Below are 23643 nucleotides of genomic sequence, written 5' to 3'. Positions count from 1 at the left end.
ATTGTAGCAGCTAAGAAAAATGGTTTCTCTCTTTTCTGTGTGGAAACTGACCTTTATTAAATACCTACCACTCAAAAGCATTTAACTTTTTGGCTTCATGACAGTTGGTATTTTTTCTATCTTTAAGGTCTTATCAATCACTGACTACTAATACATGACAGGGCACAGTATTAACACACTTCCCATTAGAAGTATCCTTCTCCTTCCCCTGTATCAAGTTCATGCCTTGATAGTCTCCTTTTGCCTAAGGCAGTATTCAACTCCCCTTCAAGACAGTAATTCACACCCCAATAACCATTACAGGCTGCCATGTTTTGGCATTAGTCTCTCACTCTGTCCCATTCTCTGGAATTAACAGTACTGGGTGTTACCTTTGCATCTTTTCTATTTCTTGTAATGCAGGAAGTGAAAGAGCAAGAATGCAATTTGAATGCATATCACTCTCGTGGTAATAGTCAAATGATATATAAATGGGGAAGACTCAGACATTTTAAAATTAAAACAAATACAAATCCTCAGGAGGTTAGGGCAAATTTGGAAGCTGCTGTTAGATTTAAAAAAAAAAAATTTTACCAGTAAATGACCTTGTTGCACTTTCTGCCATGCACTAGTGCTTCCACTATCATTTCAGATTGAACACATCTGGTAATCAGAGAAACCCCACATTTGAGAACTTCAAATGGATAAAATTTTGCTTTTACTCACCCTGCTCGCATCCCCTTCGCCCACTGTCTAGAAATGTTTATACATTTCTAGGTCATGTAAAGCAAAGCAATTTTAAAAACTGTTTATCTTAATTTTTGCATAACAGAATTGCTTATATTGGTACATGGACCTTTGCAGTCATTTAGGGTGGCATGTGCTCAAGTAGACTGCCTCTAAAGTTACTTGCAAATTGACTGTCAGTGATGCTTTTATCTGGACAAGTGAGGAAATATTCAGCCCTTGTATAAGCAGGTATAATGCCACTGATGTCAATGGAGTTGCACCCACCTATGCTAGGACTGAGTATGACCAGAGGTGAGTGCTAAATTTATAAAAGGACTTTGTTTGCCTCTACACTTCCTTGTCTCAGTAGTAAAACAAAACATGAATTCAGCATTGACAATTATCTTCAGCTGCTGCAAATTAATTTTCTTGTATTAAATCCAGATACTGGGTAATATTTTAGTTTATCTGATTTACATTCAGACTATCAGGCTAAAGAAGCTATTTAAATGCTAGTAACAAGGCAATTTAATTCTAAAAAGTCAGTTTTACTCTTAACTGATGATGAAGAAAAAATGTTATAAATCAGAAGAGTTCTTAAAATCCAAAATTCTCACATTCCACATAGAACTTCCAATGCTGATCCATTATATGACATGGCAGAAGTTCCTCGTTATTTATTAATACTATCTCATTTAACTGAAGAAAGCTTCTGGAGTTTTTTACACAGTCAGATTGGAGGGACGATTCTGTTGGGGGGAAAAAAGCAAATGATTAAAAACACTACATTAAAATAAGATCCAGTTATTCCCACTATTATTTATATAGGATCATAGGTGTGAATGACTCTTTACAGACATATAAACTGTGACAGATCCCATGCCCAGGGATCTTACAATCTTAGGCCCCAATCTGCAATTTATAGTGAAGGCACATTGCTGCACCCATTGACTTCCGTGGGGCTGTGCATGGAGGCAGTAGTGCATCTGTACACAGGCCTAAGGCTCCAATACTTGTCATCTGAGTATGTGCAGGATTGGAACATTCTTTAAAATGCATAAAGTAAAGGAGACTGGGTAACGGAGGGTAGAATCTGGCCCTATGAGGTTTAGTTTGCATTATTAAAAACAGTATCAATGTCATGTTATAAAAATTCAACCATGAAAGATGAAGCAAGGCAGCAGCTCAGCAGCAGTATGGAATTTGCTGTTCAAATCCAATAGTCAGTGAACTGAGGTCTTTGGAAAGCTGTATTTTTTTATTTACTGTTTTATTTATCCTTTCTTTATTAAATACATTTGACCGCAATATCACAGCTGCATGTCAGAATATTTTTGATGGGGCTTCTGGACACAACTATCACTGAAGGAGTAGGTCTTACAATAACGGTGCAGCGGAAAGTATTGAAAAGCGGCTGCACTCAAGCATAGCAGCTGCTAACCATGGCAGAGTTGTTACAGCGAGCAGTTGCTCTTAGGAGGAGGAAGAGGGTTGGCATGAGAATAAGAATAAGAGTGGCACCAGTCCCTATTAAAATGTCCGGGGCTCTCTGCGCTTGTCTTAACAGACAAAAGGGATGTGTGCTGGACTCTTCTTAGCTCAATATCTTAACATGATTAAAAAGCCCCATTAAGATGCACACTGACATCTGGAGGCATGTTAGCTGGCCATGTTGTAGCCTAGCCTCCCCCCTAGGCAACCACATGGCTTCAGATGTGTTAGACTGCACCTTAATAGGGCTTTTCAGTTGTGGTAAGCTAACTTGACTGAGCTAACACAAATGAAACACACCCTTTTTGTCCTTCAAGACATGATTTCTGACAAAACACAACCTCATCTCACCCCACCCCCTCTGAAAAAAATAATGAAAGAAGGATCTTGCATGGTGTGAAAAATGGCGTAGCTCCTTTTGATTGCAATGGGACCAGGATTTCACTCAGTCCCTTAAAGATAATTCTTCAGTACTAGGGAGACAAGGTAGGTGAGGTTATATCATTTACTGGACCAACTTCTGTTGGTGTGAGAGACAAGCTTTGAGCTTACATAGAGCTCATATTCAAAGCTTGAAAGCTTATCTCTCACACCAACAGAAGTTGGTCCAATAAAAGATATTATCTTGCCCTTCTAATATCCTGGGACAAACATGGCTATAACAGTACTGAATACAATTCTTCATAGAAGGAAGGGACCTCATGAGGTCACCTAGTCCAACCCCCTGCTCAAAGCGGGGCTGATCCCCAGATAGATTTTTGGGACCCAGATCCCTGAATGGTCACCTCAAGGATTGAACTTACAACCCTGGGTTTAGCAGGCCAATGCTCAAACCACTGCAATAGTCCTCCCCTCCCAAAAAGGAGTTTTTCCACCCCAGGTGGGACTTGAACCCACAATCTTTGACTTAAAAAGCCACTGTCTTATCTATTAGGCCACTGTGGCCCTTATCCTGAGATGAAGGGTGTAGGGATGTAACCACCAATAAACAGTGCTTTCAGAAAAAAAGAATTCCAGGGACCAATCTCGAACCCACGGCAACAAACAGCCCAGACACAACACCAACCTCACACAGTCTTTCTACACAATATGTTCATTTCAGAACACAAGACACAGAAGAACAAAAAGTACTAAGGATCTACAATCTGATGTCCAGCATACATTCATATACCCTGGACCCCAGGCAAGCGAAGGCTGACAGCATCAAATAAGTTGTTTGTGTATCTCTGAAGAGGTTATTAAAATGCTGTTCACACAAAGACCTTTACCAACCAATCTATGAAACAGTAGGCAGTAGCTCCAGAGGGAGCCACTTACCTTCCTGACTATGGATAATGTATTAGAAAAATAACTGATAGAAATAGTGGTATTGGGTGAAAGTCACAAAGTAGTTTGAAAGAGATCATATTCAGACAGACAGCTGTTAACCTCAGAGGTATTTTTTTAATATATATAAGAATGTAAAATCTGCAAAACAATCTGGAGCTAAGGGCTATTATTATTATAGAAACATAGGACTGGAAGGGATCTCCTGGGTCACTCTGTATAGTTCCCTGCTATATAACAGGTAACCTCGTTCATGAAATTATCAAATTCTATTTTAAAACTAGTTAGATTGTTTGCCCACACTACTTCTGTTGGAAGAACCTTTCTTCTGATGGTTAGAAACCATCTTTTAATTTTCAGCCTAAAGTTATTCATGGCCAGTTTGTATCCATTTGTTCTTGCACCAATGTTTTCTTTTAGCTTAAATAGTACTTCACCCTCCCTAATGTTTATCACCCAGACGTATTTATAGAGAGCAATCATCTCCCCTCTCAGTCTTCATTTTGCTAGGTGAAACAAGCCAGCTTTTTTATTCTCCTCTCATAAAACAGCCTCCCCATTTCCCTGATCATCCTAGCAGCCCTTTTCTGCACCTGGTCCAGTCTGAATTCCTCTCTCTAGAACATGAGTGACTGGAATTGTACACAGTATTCCAGATGAAGTCTTACCTGTGTCTTGTACAATGGCATTAATACTTCCCTCTCTACTGGAAATCTCTCACCTCATACATTCTAGGATCACTTTTGCTTTTTTATGACCACATTATGTTGATGGCTTATAGTCATCCTCTGACTAATACACCTGGCCTTTCTCTTCCTGTATTATTTCTAGCTGATGGGCCCACAGTTTATAGCAGAACTTTTGATCCAGCAGTAGCATCTCCCTAGTTAAAATTGCATGAAATTTCCCATTATAAGGCTGATTTTGACCCCTTCTTCTAATTTGTTGAAATATTACTCCTTTCTCCATAAAATTTCCATATGTAGTTTCCAGTCAGAGAAAAACTTCTTCTCAAAGTTTGAAACTAATTAGACAAGGCATTTTTGAGATACAAGATAAATATCTCCAAATTTGTTTTATTCATTAATTACCAACATTAATTACCAGTACACATAGCTATTTAAAAAAAAAGTTGGGGGCTAATATTTTGAATGTAGCTGCTTGGAAAAATTAAAGTTCTGAGAACTCTATTAGATTTTTGTAAGTGTTATAAAGTTCTTCAGAAGTTTTACAGAGCTTATAAGATCATAGTATATGGATTGGAGTCTGTAACCTCTCTAAAGCAAATAGCTCTGGTTCAAGGAACTCTGGAGCTCTGGAGACCTTCTAAGCATTAGGAACTAAAGAGCTCTTAATGCAGGAACTGAGAATCTTATGTAGACATGGTCTGCAGCCTAATTTTAAGGCCTTTTAGAGTGTAAGGGAAAGCATCCTTTCTGAGCCCTTTATCTAAGAGTCTTCCCCCAAAAGCCAGGTTCTCTGCTTTAAATTGTGTAGTAGTTTCATGGTGCTCTAAGTTCTCTAAAGGATAATTCTTCACATACAATTGACAAAATATCTCAGGCTATGTACTGAATCACAGTTTTCCTTTATCCTTACTAACTCAAAGAAGTTAATTTTCCTACTAAGATAATTTATCTTTCATCTTCTCTGCAAACCAGAATGTATTTTGAGGGGTTCATAGGCTATCAAGGTGATTGCCACTAAAAAAAACCATTACTGAGTGCTTTAGGAAGATTGTAGGATGGTGGACTCAAACATTTTAGTATGTCCCAAGGTGGGAAGGTTTAACCTTGTGGGGAAAACATCTGAATCCCTGCTAGTGGCCTGACAAGAAGTTCCTGGCCTGCTTGTTTCTGAAGCCACACTTGTAGGTCTGAAACCATGTGAAGAGGCTTTAGTCTTGCCTGACAAGCTTGTTTGATTTACTGGTTTGTAGAACCAAACCTTTAGGCCAGAGACTGGATAAGGAGATAAATTTGTCAGACAAGTCCCCTGACTCTTCCTCAGGGCAAACAGCTGTCTCCGTACTAGCTATGAAGAGTTCAGCACCTTATTCCCTTTGCTCCTCAGTTTATTTATTTATTTAAATTAATTTTTGAAGGATTTCTCTCCCTGGTAGCTGCTTGCTGTGACTGTCTCACAAGAGCATGTCATGGAAGGAGGGACCAACCATTGGGGGAAGTGACAGTTCAGTGGTTTGAGCATTAGCATTCTAAATTCAGGGTTATGAGCTAAATCCTTGAGAGGGCAATCTGGGGCAAAATCAGTACTTGGTCCCATGAAGGCAGGGGACTGGACTCATCAACCTTCAAGGTCCCTTCCAGTTCTATGAGATTTACAGGGGGCAGGGATAGCTCAGTGGTTTGAGAATTGGCCTGCTAAACCCAGCATTGTGAGCTCAGCCCTTAAGGGGGCCACTTAGGGATCTGGGGCAAAATCAGTATTTGGTCCTGCTAGTGAAGGCAGGGGGCTAGACTTGATAACCCTTCAGGGTCCCTTCCAGTTCTAGGAGATAGGTACATCTCCATTATTATTTATAGGTACATAACAAAAAAACCCCACTGCTGATGAACTGGTAGCTGCTTTATGTGTTTGGTGGCATAAAAAAACTGGAACCTATCCATTCAGAGATTATACTCTGGCCCTTTGCAAGCTTTTCTTTTAAAAGAAAAAACTAAGGCTATTTTTAGAGAAAATTTCAAGATAGACCTAAAGATATAAATCAATAATGCAACAGCATTATTAAAATGTTACAGTTATAAAGCCAAATGTGTGAAAATCAGAAAATGTGCATTTAAGGTTAAAACATAAATGTTTGGAAATGAGGAAATAGCTACTGTAGAAACTGAGTACAGTGTTCTAGCCCCTTTTAGAAAAGCATTTCTAAAGTCAAACCTTCTAAAAGTATAAAGATAGATTTAAGTGGCCGTATTGAAAGAATTTTCTTCAGCAGTTAATGACTTTGAGTGCTTCGTGGTCAAACTCACACTAAAGTCCCACACTATCGGATACAGATTTTGTAAATTAAATGCCACCATTCTCTCCTTAATAAATCCAGCTTGAGCTGAGTGGATAATTGAGCTGAGTCACTACTCTCTTTCGTCTCATTGCGATCATTTTGGAAATTAATTTACAGTCAACAATTAACAAAAAAAAAAAAGTAAGCCTGTAATACACACATTCCAAACTAATATAGCAGAGAGGAGAAGCTTGGATTGGTGGGCAGCTGCCTGAGCCTTCTGCCATCTACATTGGGAGCCACATAGGAGCAGGGAGGGAAGATGGGTGGCTTTCAAAGAGCAACTTGCTGTTTGTCAGTGAAGTATACACCACAGCGCATTTGCGGTGTGTATATAGGGCATGGTGGAGGTGGGGGCTGTATCTGCTTTACAGCATTCACTACCCATCCTGTCCTGTTCTCTGCCCCATGGCCCCACCTTCCCACTATAGGGTAATTCACAACTTTCATGGCTCATATTGTAAAGACTCATTGTAGTTCACACTAATATCAGAATGACCCTTCTATATAAATCAGGGAAATATCATTCCGCCTCCTAAGATTTTTTCCATCCTGCTCACTAATATCTTTTCCATCTTTGTCTACAGCTATGAGTTTATATATGATTAGTTTATAGGGTTTAAACCATTCTTAGTATGTTTGAAGTTTTATTTTCATTTTATTTTCATTTGCAATACAAAAATGTCCATTTCAGATCAGTATCTCCAGTAATTGAATGAGGGTTACTCAAAAAGCTTTTTCTTCTGTAAACAGAGCCACCATTCTCTGCTCATTTAAATCCTTACTGAAAATTCAACTTTTGCATGATGCCCACAACTTGCAAGTCAAAAATATCTATTCTTATTTTTTTATATTCATATATTTAATTTAAAAATTGACTAAACTGAAAAGTTGTGCACACAGCTAACAAAATATTACTCTTGTACTTCTGTAATTTATTTGTAATAGGATTTTATGCTATCCTGTACGTTTATCACTTAAATATATGACCAGCTTACAAACATTAAAATCTAACCTCAACATTTCCATAAGGTAGGGGAAGGATTATTATCCCAATTTTACAGATGATAAATGGAGGCACATCAAGTTTAAGTGACATGCCCAAGGTCACACAGGACATTTGTGGCAAAGCCAGGGATAAAACCCAGATCTCTTGCATTTTAGTCCAGTACACTAACCACAAGACCATCCTTCTTCTCTAAAAACTTGTTCTTTTGCCTTCTTCCTACTATATATTACCTCCTATGTTCACTCATATTTAAAATTTAGACTAAGATCTTTTAGGTAAAGCCTGTATCTTTCTACATTTTCTGAAGCACCTGATATCCTTTTGGCACTACAAAATAACACTCTATAATAATACAGTCCCAAGAGGAGTAACTGATGTGAGACCTTTTTTATGGCAGAAGACCTGAGTGCTCCTGGACCTAACTGAGGCTCTCTTGTGGGAGATGCCTAAGGTCTAAGTTACAAGTCTTTGGCCTCTTCTTCAGTAGGTTGTGCTGTTGAATCCTCTAAAGCAGTGGTTCTCAAACTAGGGCTGCAGCTTGTTCAGCTCCTGGCAGGCCCGGCCAGTTTGTTTACCTGCTGCGTCCACAGGTTAGGCTAATCGCGGCTCATGGCCACGGTTCGCCTCTCCAGGCCAATGGGGGCTGCAGGAAGGGCAGCCTTTGGAAAATGCTGAACAATCACATACAAATTTGTAAGCCTAGAAGCTGAGACAGTGAGGGTTCTGAGCTGGTGATGCTTCTGCGTCACCACTGAATGCTTAGGCTGGCTTCCTGCTAGAAGACCCTGTGAAGCTAGGGCTGGCAATACGAACCATCTTGCAGGGTCTACATGGTGCTCTCCCACATCCCACTGATTGGCTGAGGGCTGGCTAGTATTTAAACCAGGAAGCCACCATGGGGAGTTGTCTGAGCAACATCACAGATTGCCTGCCTGCTTCCACTCTAGAGTCTGCCTTCTGATCCTGGTTCATCCTCGACTTTGTTATTTGATCTCTGTCTATAACCTGGTGGCTGACCCTAATGTCTTAGTATCCTGAGCCATCTCCACCCTGATCCTGCTATCTGCCTATTGCCTGCAACTTGGTACCTGACCCTGACTCCCTGGCATTCTGACCCCCCTCACTCCAGACCCCGCTACTTATCTCCCAACTGCAATTTAGCAGCAGACCAGTGCACACAGGCTGCCCACAGCCTGGCCCTGACAAATCATCTGGTTCTAAATTTTTTGGTCCATCTGTCTCAGCCTGGTTTGTACCCTGTTGTGGTTCTGCATTCCAACAGCACTTTCCTCCCTATGGATTCTGCAGTCTGAAGGCTCTACCTTGACAGACAGATAGATCGGTAACGGAGGATCCTTGTGTGATGTTATTGACATGAACTGTGACCATATAGATCATTGTTGCAACCAGGGTCCTATGGTTGCACCAGGTCTTGTAGAGAGGAGGTCAAGTGGGGTGTCTATGGAAAGGCTGTAGTTTGCTGGTTATGTTTATGCTGTCTGTATGTGTGTATCATCTTTGTAATTGAAGTAATGAATATTGGCTGTACTTATTTCTCAATGTGTTTGATTCTAAGTTGCCTCATTTGGTCAGCTTCTTGAGAAAGGACTATTCTTAGTAAGTGCCCAATCAGGAAACAATTAATTGACAATGGACTTTGGGAGATGCCAATCCACATCTGAGCTTTCCTGGGAACGTTCAAACTAACATATAAACAATAGCATTGGCCTTTAAAAAGCTGAATCATTCATGGACATGTGACTTGTCCAGGTGGCTACAAACTCCATCTTTTTGGTATGATTTTGCACAGGAGAACAAAGGGGTTTCCACCCCCAAGAGATGCCTGAAAGAAACTGGAACAAAGGACAGTAACTACGAGGGTGTGAGTGATTGCTGGACCCAGACTAGGAAGGAGTCCAGTCTGTGAAAGAAGCTTATTGGAACACCTCTAGCGGTGAGATTTCATCTGTAATCAGTTTCTTTATGTATTAGGCTTAGACTTGCGTGTTTTCGTTTTATTTTGCTTGGTAACTTACTTTGTTCTGTCTGTTATTACCACTTAAATCCTACTTTTTATACTTAATAAAATCACTTTTGCTTATTAATTGACCCAGAGTAAGTAATTAATACCTGGGGGAGTGAACAGCTGTGCATATCTCTCTATCAGTGTTATAGAGGGCGGACAATTTATAAGTTTACCCAGTATAAGCTTTATATAGAGTAAAACAGATTTATTTGGTGTTTAGGCTCCCAGAAAGACTGAATACTGGGTCCTGGGAAAGTCTCTGTTAACTAAGAAACCCCTGAGCTGAGTGGATCTCAGTTTCAGTGAACTGTAGGAGGGTGTGGCCCAACCTCTTGGTCTTTGCTGTAGTTGACTGGAGTGTCGTCTGTTCAGCAAGACAGGAGTGGAGGGAAGCCTTCTCTGGCAGGGGGGTTTGTTCTCAGTGGTATCCCAGCACATCTAGTGACAGTCTTAAGGGGGTTTCTGTGAATGAACACATCACACCTTGATCTAGAGGAAGGACACAGCAGGCCTCCTTAAGGTCTAGCTGTTTGTCTTCTAAGAGATCCAGGCCTGCAGAGATTGTTTCCCAATTGCCTTGTGACTCTTCCCAAGAATCCACTGTACTAAGTACTTTTCCAAAATCTCGTGATCTACCAGGTGAAACCAGGTTATATATGTTGGATGTTAAAATAAAGTTATTAATTACTACTTTCACAGGACAAAGCCTTTAGGAGTTCCAAAAAGTTTTGTGTATCATTTTGGAGGGGGAGGAGGGGAAAAGAAAGGTCAAGGTATTTCAGTTCAGATTAAACTCCAGACATCTTATGCATAGCTAGTGTTGTACCAGAAAGACTTAAAGCACCTTCTGATACCTAATCAATCTCTGAGTGGTTCTCTCTCTCATTTATAAGACACTGATCACCAGAGTCTCTACATGTCAAAGGATAAGAGCCTCTGCAGCTTATCTGTCAGGTGCTCTTAACTGACATTTGTATAGTGACAACTTGGAATTCAATTAATACTTTTGCAAAACATTATTTGATTGATGATGTCAGATAGGACATCTGATTTGAGAAAGTAGTACTTCACGCCCTATTTAAACAGTAGCACTCCTCTGCATTCCTAAGGATTGTCACTGTTTGTTGGTCTCCTTATGCAGTGGTTCTCAAACTTTTGTACTGGTTACCCTTTTCACATAGCAAGCCTCCGAGTGTGACCCCTCTAATAAATGAAAAACACTTTTTAATGTATTTAACACCATTATAAATGCTGGAGGCATAGCGGAGTTTGAGGTGGAGGCTGACAGCTCGCGACCCTCCCATGTAATAACCTCATGACCCCCTGAGGGATCTCTACCCCCCAGTTTGAGAACCTTTGCCCTAAAGTGAGGACCTGCAAAAGCAATGTCATGAAGGAGAAAAAGTTTGTTTACTAGTAACTGTTCCTTTCTGAATATATTGCATCAGCAGATCCAGTCTACTTTGGAAATATAAAATAAGTGTTTGGAGGTAGAGAGCAACTAATAGATGCTTAGGGGTCTGGAATTTATGTCCTACATTACATAACATTGGCTTCAAGGGTTACTTGTGTGCACCTTACCAATTCACTACTTTGAAAGGTTTCCTTGGCTTACAGAGCAGGGAATATAATGTGGATCTGCTGAGGCTATACTTTTGGAGAACAGCAATTACTGGTAAATCTTTCTTTCTGTCCAGGGGCGGCTCCAGGGACCAGCGCAGCAAGCCCGTGCCTGAGGTGGCAAGCCACAGGGGGCAGCCTGCCGGTCGCTGTGAGGGTGGCAGTCAGGCAGCCTTTGATGGCATTTCTGTGGGAGGTCTGCCAGTCCTGCGGTTTCGGCAGCAATTCGGCAGTGGATACGGTGAAGGTGCAGGACCGGCAGATCACCTGCTGAACTGTCACCGAATCTGCGTGACCGGCAGACCTCCCGCAGAAACACTGCCAAAGGCTGCCTGACTGCCGTGCTTGGGTTGGCAAAAAACAGAGCCGCCCGTTTCTGTCTCTACATGTCTGAAAATTGGGGTTGGTTAATGATGGATAGCTATATCCTATGGACACTCCCTAAGTGATTGTTAATTTGACAGAAATGCAGTATATTTCAAAATATTCACCAACACCACAATCATATGCAATAATTGTTGAACTTTGTTTTCTGTCTTTTCCTATCTTCATTAGATACATAAATGCAGCCACTAACATCTTCTCTGTGTTAAATGATACTTCCTGAATTACTCATTGTCCCTCAGTATCTTTGGACTGATTATGTATTCTGATGTTTAAATTATTTAGCAATATGATCACTCCTGTTTTTGAACTTCAAAATCTATATTGATAATCCAGCAACATTATAATGACCTAATGGGTAAAAAACAGGATCCACTGAGATCTGAAACCCGATATCTTCCTCAAGTATAGATGTAATCTGATCTTAAAAAGATTTAAGAAATGGAGGCATGACAACCATAAACATATATGCCAGACAGGGAATTCATACACCTGGCTACATAAAGGACTATATGCTAGATTGACAACAGTAAAATGGATCTATTTAAATTTGATGATAAAAATATATCATGCCCAATTACATGTTCTTAGTGCACACAGATATTTTTGTGTAGCTGTCCAGATGGACTTCCAGTCTCTCAGATCTAAATCCAGATTATGTTCTTCATTTCATTGAAATATCAAATTATTTAATCCTCCATCACCTAATCTATCCCGAAGTATTCTTTATGTAAGCAAAGTCAGGATGAGCTCTACCCTGACATCTGGTGGTGAATTATGGGAAGTGCGGAAAGAATTTCAGGAAATGTGAAATCTCAGATATTTGCATGGGCACGCCCAGCATAGCCCAAGGCAACCTGGGATGGTTATTTTGACAGCTCTGGGATCCCCAATTTCTTTGTTATTGGGGCAGGATAAATATGTGAATTATGTGAATGAGGAACTACAAGACTGCTTTATGACAGCGATGTCTCAATAGAAATTAAGTGACACTTGCTAGACAAGGGACATGGGTTCCAAAACCCAGTGAACTGAGAGAGGTTGGGGATTGGTGTGTGTACCTAGTGGTATGGGCCCCTTTTGAGGGCTTGGAACACCAACTGCATATCCTCTTTTCTCCACTGTTAAAGAGTAGAGCTAATTTTGATTCCATTAGGATCCATCTAGAGACTGCTGAGCTGAATTCATGTTGGGCTAATGGTGCACCAGCACCAGGGCTCCCCTACTAAGAGCTGGAATCACTGAGTGCTGTGTTAACTAGTGGGGGAGCCTGAAGACCTATTGTTAAGCGGCTAGCAGAGCGAAGCAGTTTGCAGCATGTTGGAACAGCCCATGGAACAGAGCCCATGAGCAGAGTGAAGCGGTTTGCAGGGACAGCTGGAGGAGCAGCACAGCTGGTGTAGTGGAGCTGGTCATGGTGAAGGCTGCAGCAGAACTCCACGGAGGGGCGGAGCAGTTGGCCCTGGCCCACGTAAGGTGCCCCTTAACACCTTGTGTGGACTCCCCCCCCCATTTCCACCCAGGCTGGGGGGGTAAAACTCTGCAGATAAACTTTTGAATTCTGGGGTGGTACTGACCAGAGACTTTTGGGTTGTTGGACTTTGGGGTGATTGGGCTTAAGACCCCAAGGGGGAAAGGACATTGCCAAAAGTACTTGGAGGTGGGTTTTTGCTTATGGTTTGTGTTATAATCCTGTTTGTGGTGTTTCTCCACTGGGATGCCGCATTGTTTCCTTCCTTTATTAAAAGGATTTTGCTACACTCAGACTCCGTGCTTGCGAGAAGGGAAGTATTGCCTCCTAGAGGCGCCCGGGGGGTGTGGTATGTAAGTGTCCCAGGTCACTGGGTGGGGGCTCGAGTCAGTTATGCATTGTGTTATTGAAATGGAACCCCTGGATACTGAACCTGGCCCTTGTTGCTGCCAACTCAGAGGGGCAAAATGGTTACATTTATAAAAAGGCAATACGCTGTATTTTGAAGAATTCACAGTAGAGTATTTGTTCAGTATCACCAGTGGGTTGCAGTTTCTAACCACATGTTAAAATTGTTATTAAACATTTTATTTCGGATTATTTTATTTCTATTCTCCAGTGTGTACACATGTGTGTAAAACATATAGTATACACACATACTGGAATGTAATAAAACAATCATATGACAGTTCTCTAAAATATTAAATTTAAACTAATATGGATTTTATTAAGGAAGGCAGAGGATTAGAAACAAGATTTAAGGGGTGGTCTGGGGTAAATGTATAAAAAACAAAAAATCTGTTTAATTCTAAAGTTCTTGAAGCTTTAAGGGCAGATTGATGAGTAGACTGGAAGGAATAGGGAAGAGATGGGCTATAAATTAAATTAAAGTGCAAGAAAAATCTACTGTTCGAAAGGAAAGCCAACAGCTCATAGTCATGCAACAAGATCTACAGGAGCCGTGACTAAGACTCTTTGTTCCAGATTTGTAAAGAGACATTCACCAATAAAAATAAATATGTCTTGTGCACAGATAGCTCAGGCAACTACTAATGAAATTTGTAAAATGGTCTTTAGGTCATCCCTACACACTTTCATTTCACATTACCAAATGGTTCTGTCTTACTCTTCTTTTGCCAGAAAGTGCTCCAAGTAAAACAGTAGGTAAGGCCACTTCCTCTTGAGGTTTGCATCTTAACCATATTCACTGTCAGTTATTGTCCTTGCTAAGTACAACAGGAAAAGAGGGATGTACACAAAGGAATTTTACTTACAGTATTGCTGTTTGTGTTAGTCTTCTCTTCTCTCAGCCAAAATCAAGCCAGGTTTGACTTGCTGGGAATACCGCCTGCCTGTCCCCACTGATGAAAGTGAGGCAGGGGGAACCAGCTGATGTGAAAGGTGTCAGTTGGTGGAGTCCCTCAGGAATCACAGAACCGTAGGATTGTAAGGGACCTTGAAAGGACATCTAGTCCAGTCCTCTGCACTCATGGCAGGACTAAGTATTATCTAGACTAGGGCGTGCAGACTATTTGGCCTGAGGGCTGCATCTGGTTTTGGAAATTGTATGGAGGGCCAGTTAGGGGAGGGGGTTATGGCCTGGCCCCGACACCTTATCTGCTCCCCCCTCTGGGACTCCTGCCCCATCCAACCCCCCCGTTCCCTAACAGTCCCCCCCGGGACCACTGTCCCATCCACCCCCCTACTCCCTGTCCCCTGACCACCCCCAGAACCCCTTCCCCTGACTGACCCTCCGCCGGCTTATCCACCCCCCCCCATTCTTGACTGCCACCCCTGGGACCCTTGCCCCATGCAACCACCCCTTCTCCCTGTTCCCTGACTGCCCCCGGAACCCCTGCCCCTGACTGCCCCTTGCCACCCCATCCAACCCCTCTCCCTTCCTGACTGCCCCCTGGGACCACTGCCCCATCCAACCATCCCTTCTCCCTGTCCCCTGACTGCCCTTGGAACCCCTGCCCCTGACTGCCCCTTGCCACCTCATCCAATTCCCCCTCCTTCCTGACTACCCCATCCAACCATCCCTTCTCCCTGTCCCCTGACTGCTTCTGGAACCCCTGCCCCTGACTGCCCCATCCAACCCTTCCTCTAATTCCTGACTGCCCCCCGGGACCCCTGCCCTCATTCAACCCGTTCCCCACACTCTGACCACCCTGAGCTCTATCCGCCCCCCCACCCTCTGACCACCACCCCGAACTCCCCTGCCCTCTATTCCCAACTCTCCCGCTCCCTGCCCCCCTACCGCGCTGCCTGGAGCACCGGTGGCTGGCTGCGCTACAGCTGTGCTGTCCAGCTGGAGCCAGACATGCCATTGCCACCGGGCAGCACAGAGCACTGGGTCAGGCTGTGGAGGGGGAGCAGCAGGGGAGGGGTCAGGGGTAGCCTCCCAGGCCAGGACCTCAGGGGCCGGGCAGGAGGGTCCTGCAGGCCGGATGTGGCCCGCGGGCCATAGTTTGCCCACCTCTGATCTAGACTATCCCTGACAGGTGTTTATCTAACTTGCTCTTAAAAACCTCCAATGATGGAGATTCCACAACTTCCCTAGGCAATTTATTCCACTGCCTAACTACCCAGACAGTTAGGAGGTTTTTCCTAATTTCCATCCTAAACTGTCCTTGCTGCAAATTAAGCCCATTGCTTCTTGCTTATCCTGAGAAGCTAAGGAGAACAATTTTTCTCCCTCTTCCTTGTAACAACCTTTTATGTACTTGAAAACTGTTATCACATCCCCTCTCAGTTTTGCCTTCTCCAGACAAACAAACTTGGCATAGAGCATCTTCACCCAGATGTGCTATAGCTGCACTTATGTAGCACTGTAGTGTAGACTTCCCTATAGTCTCACTATTTGAGGTATTATGTTGCTTGGATAGTTTCTTACTGGAGAAGAGGTTAGTAAGGAGGCATTTATATATTGGCCCTGATTTAGTTTTTTGCTTCCTTGCTTCTTGGTTGGTGTAGTAGAAGACAGTTACCTTTTCCGTAACTGGTGTTCTTTGAGATGTGTTGCTCATGTCCATTCCATATTAGGTGTTTGTACTTGCCACATGCACCGGTGCCAGAAGTTTTTCCCTCAGCAGTATCCGTATGGAACCAGCTCTGGCGTCTTCTGGAGTGGCGCAGCACAAGGGGCACCACTGGCTCCTCGCACCCTCAGTTCCTTCTTGCCAGAAACTCCAACAGTGGGGAAGGAGGGCGGGTTGTGGAATGGACATGAGCAACACATCTCGAAGAACACTAGTTACAGAAAAGGTAGCAGTCTTTTCTTCTTCAAGTGCTTGTTCATGTCCATTCCATATTAGGTGACTCCAAAGGAGTACCCCTGGAGGTGGGTAGGCGTTCACGAATGTGAAGATTGCATCACAGCTCTGTCGAACCCAGTGTCGTCTCTGGTCTGCTGAGTGATGGCATAATGAGCAGTAAACATGTGAACAGAGGACCACGTTGTGGCTTTACAGATGTCCTGGATAGGGATGTGCTCCAGGAAGGCTGCCAAAGACACTTGATTTCTTGTTGAGTGGGCTCTGACAATCAGTGGCGGCGGAACTCCAATCAAGTCATAAGAGGTCCTTATGCATAAGATAATCCCATTGGAAATCCTCTGCAAGGACACCAGGTGACCTTACCTGCTGTAGTGATGAAGAGTTGAGTCAATTTTCAGAAAGGCTTGGTACATTCTAAGTAGAAAGCCAAGGCCCGCCGGATGTCCAGGGTGTAAAGACGCCTCTCCTCACTGGACTTGTGCGGTTTGGGACAGAACACCGAGAGGAAAATGTCCTGGTTAATATGGAAGATGAAGACCAACTTTAGCAGGAAGGCTGGCTGGGGCTGCAGTTGAATCTTATCTTTGTAGAAGACTGTGTATGGAGGTTCTGAGGTCAAGGCTTTAATTTCAGAGACCCGTCTCGCCAACATCGCCACCACCAGGAACATGACCTTCCATGACAGCTGGAGAACTACTACTAAGGGTAACTAAGAAAACTACTAACGATGTATAACTATTTTACAGGATTTCAAATTTAGCAAAAACAGAGAAGGAATCAATGCTAGCAGAAGCAGCAGATGTTCCAGCACTGTCACTGGTGGCAAGAAGGAACTGAGGGTGGGGGGAGCCGGCAGCCGCTCCAAAGGGCACCAAAGCCAGTCCCCTATGGATACTGCTGAGGGAAAAACGAGCACACACATCTAATATGGAATGTACATGAGCAAGCACTCAAAGAAGAATAAATAATACAGTAATACTGCTCTCATCTATTACTACAGAATGGAGAAGAGTGGGCTACAGCCAACAAAATTATTAACATAAGTAATCTTCTCTAAAATCCTTCTTGCAAGCCACTTTTTAATTGATTTTAAAACTTTAATTTCCTCACATTTCCATATGTTTTTATGGAGAAACTAAATAACTTCTCTCAATAAAGATAGACAACAGTGATCAGGGATTTGAAAGGTAATGGCCCCATCTGATGCACAGTAGTGGTTTCAGCAGCTGCAGATAGCAGACTCATAGACTCATAGACTCTAGGACTGGAAGGGACCTCGAGAGGTCATCGAGTCCAGTCCCCTGCCCTCATGGCAGGACCAAATACTGTCTAGACCATCCCTGATAGACATTTATCTAACCTACTCTTAAATATCTCCAGAGATGGAGATTCCACAACTTCCCTAGGCAATCTATTCCAGTGTTTAACTACCCTGACAGTTAGGAACTTTTTCCTAATGTCCAACCTAAATCTCCCTTGCTGCAGTTTAAGCCCATTGCTTCTTGTTCTATCATTGGAGGCTAAGGTGAACAAGTTTTCTCCCTCCTCCTGATGACACCCTTTTAGATACCTGAAAACTGCTATCATGTCCCCTCTCAGTCTTCTCTTTTCCAAACTAAACAAACCCAATTCCTTCAGCCTTCCTTCATAGGTCATGTTCTCAAGACCTTTAATCATTCTTGTTGCTCTTCTCTGGACCCTCTCCAATTTCTCCACATCTTTCTTGAAATGCGGTGCCCAGAACTGGACACAATACTCCAGTTGAGGCCTAACCAGCGCAGAGTAAAGCGGAAGAATGACTTCTTGTGTCTTGTTTACAACACACCTGTTAATGCATCCCAGAATCACGTTTGCTTTTTTTGCAACAGTATCACACTGTTGACTCATATTAAGCTTGTGGTCCACTATGACCCCTAGATCTCTTTCTGCCATACTCCTTCCTAGACAGTCTCCTCCCATTCTGTATGTGTGAAACTGATTGTTCCTTCCTAAGTGGAGCACTTTGCATTTATCTTTATTGAACTTCATCCTGTTTACCTCAGACCATTTCTCCAACTTGTCCAGATCATTTTGAATTTTGACCCTGTCCTCCAAAGCAGTTGCAATCCCTCCCAGTTTGGTATCATCTGCAAACTTAATAAGCGTACTTTCTATGCCAACATCTAAATCGTTGATGAAGATATTGAACAGAACCGGTCCCAAAACAGAACCCTGCGGAACCCCACTTGTTATACCTTTCCAGCAGGATTGGGAGCCATTAACAACTACTCTCTGAGTACGGTTATCCAGCCAGTTATGCACCCACCTTATAGTAGCCCCATCTAAATTGTACTTTCCTAGCTTATCTATAAGAATATCATGCGAGACTGTATCAAATGCCTTACTGAAGTCTAGATATATCACATCCACCGCTTCTCCCTTATCCACAAGGCTCGTTATCCTATCAAAGAATGTTATCAGATTAGTTTGACATGATTTGTTCTTTACAAATCCATGCTGGCTATTCCCTATCACCTTACCACCTTCCAAGTGTTTGCAGATGATTTCTTTGATTACCTGCTCCATTATCTTCCCTGGCACAGAAGTTAAACTAACTGGTCTGTAGTTTCCTGGGTTGTTTTTATTTCCCTTTTTATAGATGGGCACTATATTTGCCCCCTTCCAGTCTTCTGGAATCTCCCCCGTCTCCCATGATTTCCCAAAGATAATAGCTAGAGGCTCAGATACCTCTTCTATTAACTCCTTCAGTATTCTAGGATGCATTTCATCAGGCCCTGGTGACTTGCAGGCATCTAACTTTTCTAAGTGATTTATTACTTGCTCTTTGCTTATTTTCTCTTCTAAATCTACCCTCTTCCCGTAAGCATTCACTATACTAGACATTCCTTCAGACTTCTCAGTGAAGACCGAAACAAAGAAGTCATTAAGCATCTCTGCCATTTCCAAGTCTCCCGTTACTGTACCCCCTCCTCATTGAGCAGTGGGCCTACCCTGTCCTTAGTCTTCCTCTTGCTTCGAATGTATTGATAAAAAGTCTTCTTGTTTCCCTTTATTCCCATAGCTAGTTTGAGTTCATTTTTTTTTTGAGCTGTGGAATAGTGGAGGCAAATTTGTTTCTTTGAGTCTCGCCCCAGGCTGACAAAAGTGAAAGTGTTCTCTGAGGTTTTGAGCCAGTGGTTCTCAGACTATGACAGGCAAGAAAGGTGGACAGAGCTCATCAGATAAAAATGCTATTGGACAGTTGATGAGCCAGTTCCCTTCTTCCCTCCTTCTCTTCTACTTCATCAGTTCTCCTTCTCCTTTCCACAAGGCTTCCTAGCCACTGCTAAATAAAAAGTCTTACTTCTTAATTCTCTGGACACAGGTGGTACTTCCACAGCTTCTACTTCAAGGGATGGCAGTATTCCTGTTTTCTCCATTTGTGTAAACAGTGGAATTTTTTGCTGCATGCTGTCTGCTTCACAGACTCCCAGTGTGCTGAAAGGTGGGGGTAGTACCATGTCTGAAGTGGCACCATGTGTGACTGCCTGGGTCCAATGTTACAAAATGCATCCTTGGTAGCGAAAAAGATTAAGACAATTTTTTTCTACAAACTGATACATTATTTAGTGCATCCTATGAAATAATGATTCATCATGAGGACTGAGTGAAGATATTTGATTTAATTTGGTTCTCTTAGTGAACTAAGTGGAGATAATTATGAGCATAATGACTATAATTACAGAGATGAGATTAGAGAACTAAACAAATGTATTCAAACAAACTGAATGTATCCTGCTTTGGAGATGCATTTTAAAGTAGAAAATTATTTCCTTGTGGGTTGAAAAAGTCACTGCCATTGGGGTAGGAGGTTTGGAGTAGCAGGACAGCAAAGTCTCAGTCCTGCAATTTAAAAAGTTACCAAACCCCTACACCCACGTGGAGACCCACTGAAGTCATTATGGTTTACATTTAAACACAGGAACAAATCCTAAAATCCTCAATTTAGTGTGAGATCCTGTTACTTGTAGAGCATGGGCAGACCTCTGTTCCCCCATACAGTCACGTTAACAGCAGCTGAGTCAATTGCAGGACTGGACATTAATTTTTACACAGTCTTTCTTTGGTAAAATTCCATTAGTTGCTATGTAAATTTTGTCAGAAAAAGAGATGAGTATAAGCTATATAAGGACTCCATGATTTGGTTAAAGGAAAACAGAAATACACAGTATTACATATAGTGGGGGAAATTCTGCTCTCACTTACATTCATGCAATCCACTGAAGTCAACAGTTCACCACAAATTTTGAACCTGATCCCCAGCTATGGCAAAGTCAAAGGTAATGTGTAAGGCCCTTGTCTTCACTAGAAAAAAAAACGTGTTCCTAACTCCGCACAAATCCACTGGAAGAGGAGGAGGACATGCCTTATAATCTTTAGCCCAGTGGTTATTGGTGGTAGAACCCTGTTCAAACCCCTTCTCATCAAGTAGAGGGGGGACACACTGGTGATCTTCCACATCTTAAGTGAGCATCCTACTGAGCTAATGGTCATAATGGAGGTATTTCTCCTCCTCCTCCAGCTGTTTTGTGTGGAGTTCGATGCCCTCTGAGCATATCCACTAGATCAGGCTCTGCATGCAATTTATGAGAAAGAGCGCCTATCTTCTCTTGGTTTGTAGATCGCTAGCAGAAGAAGGCATCTCTCTGCAGCCTGGACTTAGGCGCTTATCTCTGTGAAAGGGGCAGAGCTTAGGATACACCCCTCTGATTGTCATCTCCGATTGACCACCTTATGCAGCTCCCTGCCTAGCATGCTGACTTTTGTGGAATAAATTGTAAGGTGCATATCTCCCCCCATTTAATGTACTGCTCAACTGAGGCTTTGTGGATCACAGTGCTGTTCCTGTGACTTTCTAGGTTCCTAAAAGTTAGGTGTGGCAATGCTTAATGTCACCATGCCTAAGTCCCTTTGTGGATGTCTGAATTAATATACTTTTTGTTATTGTTTGTTCTTGTATATTGTTAGAGAGAGAAACATTCAGGAAAATAATTTGTCTTTTGAGCATTTCTAGAGGTCTCCACTTAAGCAGTTTATTTCTTCTGTTTGAAAAGCACGGTTTGCATACCTAGCACAATAAACAATTACAATGATTAGTAAGACTTTTGTTTTTCTATATTTTAAATAGTTTTATTTGGTACCCAAGGCATTCAAAATTACTCTTCCAGCACACTGCACTGTGTAAGGGGAGAAGGGAATATTTCTTTTACCACACAGATCAAATTTTGAAAGAATTTTTTCAAGTCTAAGGTAATGAGGGCAATTTCTGAACCAAATCAGTAAGGAGTGAGTGAACTGTGGAAGCTTGAGCACTTCAGAAACCATTTTCTGCTACTTCCAGCCAAAGTGGAAATAAGGTTTTATTCTGTACATACCGGAAGGCTGTTTTTGTTGTGCTGGTAATTCTGGTTCATTGGGAATACATGCTTCTTCAACAAGAATTTTTGACAGCTCTGTTCCAAGGTATGTGACCTGTATATAAATAAATCTATATAAGTTACTGGTTATTTTATTTATGTAGTATTTTCTTTAATAATAAGAGTAAAAAATATCAGGTTTCTTTCAAAATTAGGTGTATGCAATTATGGGTCTAATTTGGTACATGCTGTTACTTACTGCAAGAACATATCTTGAATACACAATTTGTATAGATAATGCATGCAAAAATTAGGTATGTTACATGAAATGCAATTTTTGCATCTGCACTTGAAGATGTCTAATTTTGAACATTAGATCCATTGAGAGTCTACTAGCCAGGGGACATGAGTTCAAATCTCACATAAAATCATTTTGTGACTGGGAAAAGGTTGTATCTACTTTGCTTCTGAGAAGTTACTTGTTTCCTCAGGACCCAAGCACTTTTCTTTTGCTCTTCCTTAGCACTACTCCCTGGGCTCTAAAATGGTCACAGGAAAGATGCATTGGTGTAGGAAAGTTAAAGAGTCAATGCTGAGGGAGCACTGACTCTTTAACTTGACACAAAATGCACTAAATCTACCACAGAAGCAAGTACAAATGGTAAACATGGCAACTGCTGAGAGAGAGTGTGTGTGTGTCTGGAGCTCCAAGCAGGCCCTTATAGAGTGAAGGAGCCAAGAACCTGCCCAAAGCCTGAGAGGGACCGAGACACAGGCGCTTCCAATTGTCCCAGGGGGTGTGCAGCCAAAGGCCCCGCCCCTACTCCAACCCTCCACACCTACTCTGCATCTTCCCACCCCCTCTCCACCCTCGCCCCGCCTCTTTCACTCACTTCCTCGAGCACGCCCCATCCCCTCACTCCCAGGGCCTCCTGCATGCCACAGAACAGTTGATCATGGCAGGTGCGAGGTGCTGGGAGGGGAAGGAGTTGATCAACAGAGCCACCACGGGCAGGAGGGAGCTTGGAGAACCCACAGAGTTGACACCTATGGACAGATAGGCCAACCGGGGACACCCCAGGATAGGGTCCGGGGGAGCACTGTGCCAGGGAGAAATCTCCCGAGAAGGATAAACCAGAGCTGGACCCAGTGTCACTGCTGCCCAGAGCAGTCTGGAGCCGTGAGTACTGGGCTTGTGACTTTGCATTGGGAATAAGGAGACAAGGTGTTAGCTAGTTAAATGAGGAGGTTGTAACTCTGTGTGGCTTTGCAGAGAGTGACAGAAGAGGGCACCGGAGCGGTTTGTTGGGGTAAGTTTACTGGCACCGAAGACAACCAGGAGCATAGGTGCCAACTCCGTGGGTGCTACGGGGCTGGAGCACCCAGAGGAAAAAAATGGTGGGTGGTGAGGACCCACCAGCAGCCCCGATATCAGCACCTGCCCCTTCCCCCCAGTGCTTCCTGCCTGCCAGCAGCCCCCACTGATCAGCACGGGGGGGTAGGAGGAGAAGCAAGAGCGCAGCGTGCTTGAGGGAGAGGGCAGAACTGGGCAGGGAAGCGGCGGGAAGAGGGGGCGGAGCAGAGGTGGGAAGAAGCAGGGCGGGGTGGGTTATTGGGGGAAGGAGTGGAGTGGGGACAGGGTCTGGGCTGAGCTGGGAGATTAGAAACTCTGTGCCTATGACCAGGAGCACCCAAGACTTACCATTGGACTGGAACTTTTCCCAGGACTCCTGAACTCTGTGTGCAGATACACTGCTGGTGTCTGCCCTTTCAGACTGTGGTACAGCTGGGTCTGTCAGGCCTTGTGTTGAATGCAACCCTGTTTTACCACACCTCTTATATTTCCCCCTGTTGTTTTTCTCCTCTCATCCCTCTGCAAATAAATATTTATCTTTCCTATATTCATTGTTCT

The 23643-nt window shown here is 42.9% G+C and overlaps 1 protein-coding gene across 1 annotated transcript in view; it reads right to left on the bottom strand.

Annotated features, from left to right (window-relative positions):
- Positions 1 to 842: 842 nt before the first annotated feature.
- Positions 843 to 23643, bottom strand: part of ANKRD31 (ankyrin repeat domain 31) — a 131907-nt gene continuing 109106 nt past the window's right edge. The window contains exons 24-25 of the mRNA XM_050944619.1: positions 21750 to 21846; positions 843 to 1457 (exon numbers count right to left, since the gene is read on the bottom strand). Of these exons, the coding sequence (XP_050800576.1) occupies positions 1306 to 1457; positions 21750 to 21846 (249 nt within the window). The 3' untranslated portion in view covers positions 843 to 1305. The remainder of the gene's footprint in view (positions 1458 to 21749; positions 21847 to 23643) is intronic.

Source organism: Gopherus flavomarginatus, chromosome 3 (genome assembly GCF_025201925.1).
Source record: "Gopherus flavomarginatus isolate rGopFla2 chromosome 3, rGopFla2.mat.asm, whole genome shotgun sequence".
Lineage (NCBI taxonomy): Eukaryota > Metazoa > Chordata > Testudines > Testudinidae > Gopherus > Gopherus flavomarginatus.
This window is presented reverse-complemented; position numbering and strand designations above follow the sequence as displayed.